Source organism: Diospyros lotus, chromosome 4, assembly GCF_014633365.1.
Source record: "Diospyros lotus cultivar Yz01 chromosome 4, ASM1463336v1, whole genome shotgun sequence".
NCBI classification, from domain to species: domain Eukaryota; kingdom Viridiplantae; phylum Streptophyta; class Magnoliopsida; order Ericales; family Ebenaceae; genus Diospyros; species Diospyros lotus.
Window position 1 is genome coordinate 39813015 of NC_068341.1, and position 10603 is coordinate 39823617.

The window sequence follows — 10603 nt, forward strand, 5'->3', positions numbered from 1 at the left end:
TGCGAACGTAGGCATTACGTCGAACCATGAAAAAAAAATACTCTCGGATTGCGGATGTAGGTGGTATGCCGAACCACAAAAAAAAAATATTGATATTATTTCAAATTGTAGACGTTGCCCATAATTATTTCAGCAAGTATATACACACGAAACTGGGGAGCCTCAATATTATGGCAAAAACAAAAGACCTGTTGCTCTGCACATAGCCCGGTAACGAAGGAAAAACAACAAATCTATTGTCCCGCACATAGCCCGGCAACGAGGGAAAAACAACAAATCAATTGACCCACACATGGCCAGGTAATGAAGGGAAAACAAAGCCCATTACCCTGCGCATAGCCAGGCAACAAGGGAAAAACAAATCCGTTATCTTGCTTATATATAGCTCAATAATCGGGGAAAAACAAAAGGCTCATTGTCCTGCACATAGCCAAGCAATGAGGAGAAAATAAAATCGTTGTTTTGCGAGCAGCTCGACAGCGGTGAGGCATAGTCACTGTACTCTTCCCTTTGTCTTGCAGTCAAAGGCAAGAGTGGGGAGCAATTGTTGTGTCATAAGTAAAAGCCCATTAAATGGTCAAGTAAGCCCAAAATGTCTTTTTGGGGTAAAAGGCATAAATTTTTCATATGCGAGGAGGTCCCACACAAAGCGCGCAAACACGATAAGTCCGATATTTAAAAATTCTTTTGAATATTCTAAGAAGATGATAGATAATTATCCATAGTAAATTCTAAATTTTAAAATGGTCATTATCCCTAAGAAATTATATCATTAAAAAAGGATAAGATAAACATCATCTATCAGGATAAGCATTATCTACAATTCTGTTACATTTTAAATCATTATATATTTATCTATAAATAGGCAATTATGCATTCCTGAGGATGGGGAATGTCTTTGATACTATTTCAATACCGTTTCTTTCATTATATTCAATATCTAATTGAAGCGTCAGAGTATTTGCGCAGGACTGTTTTTTTATTTTTGCAGGCTCAGGCAATTTGAAGACGACGTTTCCATTCTACAAATTTATTGTTGTATCCATACTATAACACCGACAATATTTGGTGACACTCGATTTTTTAGGTGAGAAAATACACAAAACTCTATCAAAATATTTCTCAAGACACCTAACCTAACCCTTTGTCAATCAGTCAATCTATTTTCAATAATCTTGAAGTTGTTGACATGAAAAAAAAAGGTTGAACAAGCTGGAACAAAAGAAGCTACTACCCATAAAAGAGAACCAACACAAGAAAAATATTCCCTTTACTCGTGAAATCATGGATAAACTTATCTTCTCTTAAATTTAAGATGACCCAACTTACTACTTATTCGGGAATAAGAGATTCCTTCAATTACATCCAAAACTATGAGTTTGTGATGCTACTACATGGCTAGGAGTATGGTATCATGTACCAAACTTTATCTTTTAACTCTGATTGGTTATGCTTGCACATGGTTTAATAGTTTGACTAAAAAGCCTATCTCATATTTTGAGTAATTGAGAATAAAGGTCATTAGTGTCTTTATTATCAACACAAAAGAAAATTCTACATATTTGCCTAGCATTTAACAAAGTGGCAAAGTCACTTTCAAACAATATGGCAAACGGTTCAAAAGCGCAACCCTAAAGATTTGAGACTTGTAAGTGGGTGTGGTAGTTGTCGTAAGGCTCCAAAGGACAAAGTCGATACCACTACAAGAATCATTTGCTCTAAATCAACCCACAACATTAGCAGACCTATTTGTTGGAGCCAACAAATATGTTTTGCAGGGTAAGATAATAAAGATAGATGAAGGAAAAGAAGAAAATGATTAAAAATGAGAAAAGAAAGGATCTTAATGAAAGGACAAACAAGGGGGAAGAAAAATAAAAAAAGATTGATGACTCTCATAGGCTCTAATTTGGAAACTATACTTTTGTCATAGAACCACGATCATTTATCCTAGTAGTTGTCGAAAGATCAGGCCTCGTCAAATTTTCCATGGAGACCAACAAAATTCTTGGAGAAAAAGAAAATCTTTCAGCTTATTCCACAAAACCCATGAATACCCTATTAACAAATGTCACGAGTTGATGGATCAAATAAAGAAACTAAGAAGATTTTTGGACACCAAGGTCTAGACAAATTACCTTGAGAGTAGGGGATACAATCTAATGCAAAAAGAGTAGCTCAACAAGCAAGGTCTGAGAAGTATAATTCACCACTCAAGTGTTTAGGCCCACAAAAAAGCCAAATCACCCTAAGACAAAAGTCCACAAATGAAACCATGGAAACACTTGTATTTTGCAAATGTTATAGAGAAATACTAAAAAGGCAAAAAATTGAAATACTAGTGAGTTATGTTTCAATATATATGCTTGAATAAAATAACTTTTACCTTGTTACATTTTCCTTTTTGTGTACTTTGTTTTTCAGATAATAAGTGTATGAAAAAATACTAAAATTTTGGTGAACAAGAAAACCTGGCATCAAAAGAGAAAAACATGCAAGAACAACCTAGAGTTCACCAAGAAGAATAAAAGGATGGATGGGCAAGCCTAGAATATCAAAAGTGCAAAGTGTGTAAGATTGAATTAAAACCGAAAATGCAAAAGTTTGAGAATGATCTAGGATTCATCATCCCCAAAAATTTAGAATTAGAAGCGCACAATATATGAGACTAGATTAAAACTGTAAACACAAAAGCGTGGTAATGATCTAAGAGTCATCATCCAACATAAAACTAGTAAAAAATCATAAGAATGAAAGAAGGAAAACTCAACATAAAAAATGCTCAATGCATGAGACTGGATTAAAAATAAAAAACGCAAAAGCGCTAGACCTAAGATAAACCAAAATCAAAAGTGATAAAATCATGAGAATGATCTAGAGAATATCATCCAAAAAACTAAAACATAAAAATGTGAAAACGGTCCAAATGTTGAAAACGCAAAAGCATGAGAACAATCTAAAATTGATGCGCAAAAGCATGAAAACAATTTTAAAACCAAAACATAAAACCATGAGAATGGTCCTAACAACAAGAAGTTTTAGAAAATGAAAACCCACTAAAGGTAAACATTGCAAGAATCCTTCGACAAGAGAAATCCTCCAAAAGAATGGGGAGCGAACCCTAACTTAAGAGGGAAATCTAACTACAAAAGCTATTTTTCCCTCTTGAAAACCAAGGGGAAATATTAGTAGGGAGTAATTCATGTATATATGTGGACCAAGACCCAATAAAATAAACCCAATGGAAGACTTAGAGGAAAATTTAGAGGAAAACCCAAAAAGAAACCCTAACGCAAAAAGACTTGGGGAAAAATGATTCACTTAATGAATACAAATCGATTCAATCACAAAGCACACAAAGGAACAAAGCTTAGAAGTTGAATATAAAGCAAAAGAGCCAAAAGAAGAGTTTCAGCCCAAAAGATCCCAAGACACCCTCCAAGCCGAGGGTTTCCCAAGAGAGTTTTGGTAGACTATTGCAAAAAGGGTATCTGGGAGACCTTAAAATCTCTCAGAAGAGTTCTCTATGGGGGCAAACAAACAAAATAACTCTAAAAATCTTTAGAGTCTAAATACTAGTCGACCTCAAATTATTAGGAATGTTTATCACAAACCCTCAAATTCCCTAATAAATAAGTGAGCCCATATTTAGAAAATGTATACCTCTAATACTAATTCAAGAGTTCTGCAAATTCTTTAGCATTCTCATAAATCTAAGTTGAGTATCAAAGTGTTTGTGGAAGAAATGACCTATACCCTTTAATCGACTTTTCTCTTGTAGCATTTTGATGGCATGAAAATGATTTTCCCAACAAATAAATTCTATTGTTGTATCTAAGCAACAATGTTTCTGTAATTGAAAAATTACATATTCAGATTATAAAAATAATATTTTTATAAAATAAACATAAAAGTACATTAAAAAAATGACCATTCTTTAATTTAAAAAAATAGGTTGTATCATTGTTTATATAATAACGAGTAATGATTAAAAGATATGATTAGAAGTGGAAGATAGGGAAACTAATAATGGTAACATTTAAGAAAATATTTTAATTGCAATCTGACCATGCCCTCGAGAACAATGAGAGCTAATTAAGAAGATAGCTTGTTTTAAATATCTACTAAAATGTTTTTTTAACAGTTAAGTTTGATACTTGTAATAATATTTTATATTAATATCTTATATTTTATGTTTTATCAATGTAAATGTACAAAACATTAATATAAGATATAATGTTAAATTTAATTGTCTAAATAACATTTTTGAAGTATCTATTATTTTATATTTAGCTTTGTCCACATTTCATATTTTATTACCACTAAAAACTTGTCTTAAATAGCTTAACACAATCTCCATTCATTTATTCTCATCAATTATATTATACAATATTCAAAATTCACAATTGAATCATTCTCTTTAGATCTTTTGTGCTCAATATATATACAATGAGTACTTTATTCTATCTTTTATTTCAATGGGGTTCAATATACTAATCATGTAAAAATCATTCTAAAATAACCCATATTAGGAGTTATTTAATAATAGTGTTCTTCCTTTTTTTTCTTCTTCAAACTCATATAAAACATATGGTAAGGGAGAGTCGTTATATTTAAACATAGAGCCACCATCTTTTACACTCAAGAGAGAGTCGTTTTTAATCTAACAAGTGCATGCAATCTAATATTTGAAATAAAGAATTAAAATTGAAATTATAATCAAATGGCCTTTTAGATGGCCGTGTTAAGGGTTTGATATTGTTTTTGGGCCCTAGTGAAATTATCAGAATGACTGAGTTCAAATATTTAGAGCCCTAAATGTTTAGGGTATGTAGAGAGGGGCCTATATTTGCTTAATGTATTTACTGATGGTGTTAGGGAGGTGCACTCTTCTACCAAACCCTAGCCTACATATATGAGATTAGGATAAACTGATGCTAGTAAGCCCACTGAAGTTTCTAAAAGCAATTTTAAACTATTTTATTTTATGACCCTTATTGCCAATATTTTTAGTTGTTTAATTAATTCTTAAAAATAATCAAGGTGAAAAATAATCCAAAACAAAATAATTTAGGAAAAAACATACTCCATGCCCTCGGGATTTGGCTTAAAAATAAATATAAGAAATTACAACTACTCTTATTAATGTGTCGTGGGCCAAAAGATCACTAAAAGATTAAAAAACCTCAAAAGCTTAAAATAATTTATGAACTTAAAATGGTATCGTGTGGAAGGCAACAATACCATGCTAATTATGATTCTTTTTCTCTAATATAATTATAGGAAGGAAATTAAATATATATATTTATTTATTTTTATAATAATGTTTTAATTTTTTATATTAAAAAATGATATATATATATTTTTTAATTTCTAACATCTAAACATATTTTTTAAAATTTTTTATAAGAATAAAAATTAAAGATAGAAATTTGCTAAATAGCTACTAAGCTTCCCTCTCCATGGGAAGAGAAGAAGAGTTGGGCCAATTGGAGTTGGTTGGGTCAAGGCAAAATCCCATTCACCAAGCCCATTTCTCTCTGTTCTCAAATTTATTAGGGTTTTAGTAAATTGTATACATTTTAATATTTAATAATTAACATTTAATAAAATAATAAAATAGGAGATCTGCAAACACTGTCCTCAATGAGTTATTGTAATTTTAAAATAAATAAATAAGTTTTTTTATTTTTCAATTTGGAACTAATTTAGTTATTATATTTTAAAACTTGCCAAATAAACCACCATATTTTTATATCAATAGTCACGTTAGTCATTATAATAAATACATTTTAACCATGATTATAATAAAATTACTACATGTGCCCTTCATAGTTCTAAAATTTACACTAACCTTTCCTCTATTAGATACAATTTAAAAAAATTCTTATAAATATATAAAATTTCATGACTCGCGATATAGACTTATATAATGTTAATATTATTACACATTACTTATCACTACACCAATTACAGTGTTTGTAAAACCATCTCATAACGTTTTATCCTGAAATTTAAAATACAAGTGAACAAACGCAAACCTCACGAAATTCCCCGATATTCGGGTTGGAATTTTTTGACATTTACAAAGCTAAGAATTAGTCTAAAGAGCAACATTTTTCTCGATTAGTGAAATTTTTCTAAATGTAATATCATTGTATTGAATAGTATTTACAAAAATATTGACCTTCATATAACTCAAGGTGTACACAAAGATGTACTAATAATTAACATTATTTCCTTTCTTAATTAGAACATATCTTAATTAGAACATAACTTCGTGTAAGCATGTTGAAAAAAAAATCGAAAATGAAATTCTTGACCTATTTTAGGGTGGATTTTTCTTGACATTTGAAAAACATAAAAAATTCTCCATATCCTTACAATACATACCTCAACATAACATTTGCTCGGTACAGACAAATTCAAAGAGAAGGCATGGGATCGGCGTGAGCCCCACCCCCTTTCCCGAGGCCGACAGAAAAACATTTTTGATCTAAGTTTAGGGTATTATGGATTTATTAAATTAAAATTACAACATTATTTATTTGTGGACTCCAGGCCCAAATTAGCATGTCAACATGGGCACTGGATGAACAGCAAAGCTCATAATATAATATGTACGATGATTTTTGATAGTTGTAACTTTATACGGTTTACGTGGCATTCCCCTTCTTCTCTTCTACATCGTCCCTCCTCTTCTCCTTCCACGTAGCTGCGAAAAAGTTGGAAGAAACAAAGCCACCGACAATGGCGAAGCAACGACTTCTCTGCAACGCTAATTAAGTTAAAACACATCATTCATCATCCCTGTTTAGCTCTCTATACAGATGGGGGGAGGAGAAGAGGAGAGCACAATATTATATCAGAGTAGAGTACTGGTTAAAACAAATTAAGCAACAACCGAGGAGCGATGGAAGAGAAGAGAACCATACGAAAACAACTAAAAAAAAACTCAATAAAGCACTCCTCCTCTCTTGTTCCTCTGGGGTAACTATGCCTATATCTAATTATTATATATATATGAATTAGAAAGCGAAGTAGTCGTAGTTAGAGCCAGAGAGCGCCGGCTTCTTTGAGGAGCGGCACGAGGGAGCCGTTGATGTGGGAGGCCATGACTCGGTCCATGGCTCCGACCAGTTTACCGCCCACGAACACCACCGGCAAGGAGGAGGCTCCGCCGAGGAGCAGCATGAGCGCCGTCTCCAGTTCCTGGCCTCGGGGGTCTTCGTCCAGCTCGTACACGGTGGGGTTCACGCCCATGCCGCAGAACAGCCGCTTCACGGCGTGGCACATGCAGCACGTGCTCTGGCTGAATATCACCACCGCGTTCTCGGCCGCCAGCCTCTCTATTCGCTCCACCGGGTCCTCGCCGCCGCTTGATCTCGCCGGGAAATAGGCTCCCCAAGGCCGCGTCGTCTGGCAGTGCATGTCCATCCGGGCTTCAATTTAGACAAAGATCTATAACGATGTGTATGTAGATATATGAACTACTACTGCGGAGACTCTCGGCGGGGCTGCATGGTATTTATAGAAGAGAGACAAGCAAGAGGATCCCAATACGCCACAGCACGTCAGCATCAGATTATCTCAACAAAAAAAAGTCCAATTACCAAACAATAAATCGCATTTTAGTTTTCCCATGAGTGGTAATTAACATAATTCATTTTAATTATTATCGTGAGCCAAAAATTGGGACAAGACCCATTAATTAAATACTGACACGAAACAAGTAAAGTTGACGTCAACTAGGAGGTAGCCATTAATGACGACATATATAACTTGACTTTAAAATATAATAATTCTAAAGTGATGAAAGATTAACAGAGTTGGTCTGTGCATGAGAACAGTATTGTCGGGGAGACGATGCTTTATCCTGTCCTGTTGTCTGCACATTATTGCATTCACTTATTATATCATCTTAATTCTAAATTTAGTGAAGTTAAGAGGGTTATTAATAGTGAGTTTATATATATATATAATAAAGGAGGTACGAGCGGCAGAGAAAGAGAATCAGGAGTCGCGCGGGGACACAGTACGCATGCTGGCTAAAGGCTGTTGCGTTGAAGTTGAGAGAGAGAGAGAGAGAGAGAGAGATGGATGGATGGATGTCGCCGGTGAATAATGGTGCCGGCGAGAGGAGGAACATGGCGCCGCAAAAAGCCGGCGAACACCGACGAGGCGGCTCGTGCCATCTGCCTTTATATCTTCCCACGAGTACGATCAGATCTGAATCGAATGCAGGGTTGATTTTGCTTCTTTCTTTCTTTACTTCACTAATATTAGGCTGAAATTTAATTTTGACATTTAATTTTAATATTAGTTATAAATATTTTTTTTTATAAATTATCAACCATATTAAAAAAAATGATAATCATTGCCCTAAAATAAGAGTAATTTTAAATCTCATTAAATATACTTTATTTTTAAATAAAAAATACATTATATCTTGAACTATTGAACGAGTCTATACAATTATTTCAACTTCAAAAATAAGATATAATAAATGCATCTTATTTAAAAATAATATTCATTTATTAGTATTTATTAGCATTACCTTTTTTAAAAATTATAAACACTTTTTTAGTTTTTAAAAATTGCAAACATTTTTACTCGATGAAAAATGTTTTAAGTAATGTTATTCACCTCTAGTAGAGATGAATAGCAATGATGTGATAGGTCATATAAATTGTATAATTGACACTACACATTTACTTAAAATATAAAAAATAAAATCTGTTAAATGTCCTTTCATCTATCTCAAGTAACTAGGGACTTGTTCAGAGAAAAACTGAATTGACCTTCAACCCATACTAGTCTCGGACCAAATATCAACTTATATATATATAGGTACACAAAATTGTCAGTATTACATTATTTCTAGACAATCATGCAATCATCTGCATTTCTATTCACATCACGTGACTTATTGTCCATTAATTCCCCCATATCTATCTCTACAAATAACTATATAATTCATATGAATTATCATATGACCGTTTATTCATCTCTAACATTACTCACAATGTTACAATTTTAAAAAGTATTGTGTTAAAAAAGGAGCAATTTATTGCTCCAAAAGTCTATAACAAATAATTTCAAGTAGAGGACCAGATTGAAATTATTTTGAGGGGCAGTTTCGAAATTTTGGGGGGACAAAGTTCTGGCCAATGGCACGTGAGCAGGTGGCCGGCGGGCCGGCCCGTGACAGTACGGACGCCGCGTAACCAGTGCGTACGAAGGCGATTTTAATAAACCTCGACAAAGAAAGTAAGCTTTTAGTGCAAATAATTAAGAAAATTGCCAAACTCAGTTGAGTTGCATTGGAAATTGAGATTCTGAACTCTTAATTGCGAGATCTTTACGTTGATTGATTGATTATACAAACTCTATGGTGGAGGTTCAATTAAGAATTGTACATTATGACTAGATTTTTGTTAAATTTAAATATTGTCAGCAAAACATAAATTATTAAGGACCATATTATTTATACCGACGAAATGATAAGCTCAATGACTAAATCGAACTTCACCGTTAGACTTCATCATCGATAAAGTCCGATCATCAAGCTATCGTGGACGAGAGAAGCTCGGGTTTCATGAAATCCGATCAAACTTCATCAACGTTACGAATAAGATAAGTTTGGGCTTTCATCCAGGATGAAGTCTGACCAGAGACAACAATAGCAGTCGGCGTGAGACACTGTGACGATACGACGATAAGATGCAACGACAATCATGCAAGGCGCTGTAACAGACGGCAACAAGATGCAACGACGATTGCACGAGGTGCTGTACCGGGGCGATAATGAAGCAAGGCAGAGCTTGCTGAAGGTGGCCGTGGCATATAAGAGAGAATGTGACAAAAGGCAATAATGGCGAATCTGTAAATTGGGCGAGGATATTTTTTTCATTTGGCGTCTTCAATCACTCTCGTTCGAACAAAGTAGCATTTTTCAATTATTAAATAATTCATCAAATACAATATCAATAAGTGTCGTAGTTTGCCAAGTTTTTTAGTTGATTTACGTAGTATTTGTTAATTAAGATATAAATAGAAAAAGATAGAATATAAAAAATATTTTAAACTTTTATCCATTTTAATGTATTTGTTAAACTTATTCGGAGAGTTTCAGAAAAAAAATCACGTGATTTTTTATCTAACATTTTTCATATATGCTTATCTCTATTTTAAACTTTATAGATAAAAAAAATGACACATATGTTCTTCAGTGTATTCTAAAAAATTTAACAAACAATTTGATAAAAATTTTAGAATACTTTCCAAGTTTATCTTGATCATTCTATATCTTAATTTAAAAAATATTTTAACCTTATCTTACTCATTTGTGTGAAGATATAAATACATCCCTGTACTTTAGCAAAAAAAATCTTGTGATGTCTCAAACTTTTAAAACATCCTATTAAACATCTCCACTTTAAAAAAATAGAATTATTAATTTTTTTAATTTATATTAAATTAAATATATTCCTATACTTTATCAAATAATATTCCATGACACTTTAAATTTTTTAAAAAATATTTAATAAGTAAAATTATTAAATACTTTTTAAATAAATTTGAGTGACATCAGATATTTTTG

General features: G+C 32.8%; 1 protein-coding gene across 1 annotated transcript; it reads right to left on the reverse strand.

Moving 5' to 3' along the window:
• Positions 1-6526: 6526 nt before the first annotated feature.
• LOC127800258 (glutaredoxin-C1-like) lies at positions 6527-7615 on the reverse strand. The gene has a single exon (XM_052334769.1). The coding sequence runs from the start codon at positions 7435-7437 to the stop codon at positions 7051-7053; it is 387 nt and encodes a 128-aa protein (XP_052190729.1). The 5' UTR covers positions 7438-7615; the 3' UTR covers positions 6527-7050.
• Between the last annotated feature and the right edge of the window lie 2988 nt (positions 7616-10603).

Bases quoted from the DNA above. Each gene is read 5' to 3' on its own strand.
- LOC127800258 (XM_052334769.1), bottom strand. From the start codon at position 7,437: ATGGACATGCACTGCCAGACGACGCGGCCTTGGGGAGCCTATTTCCCG.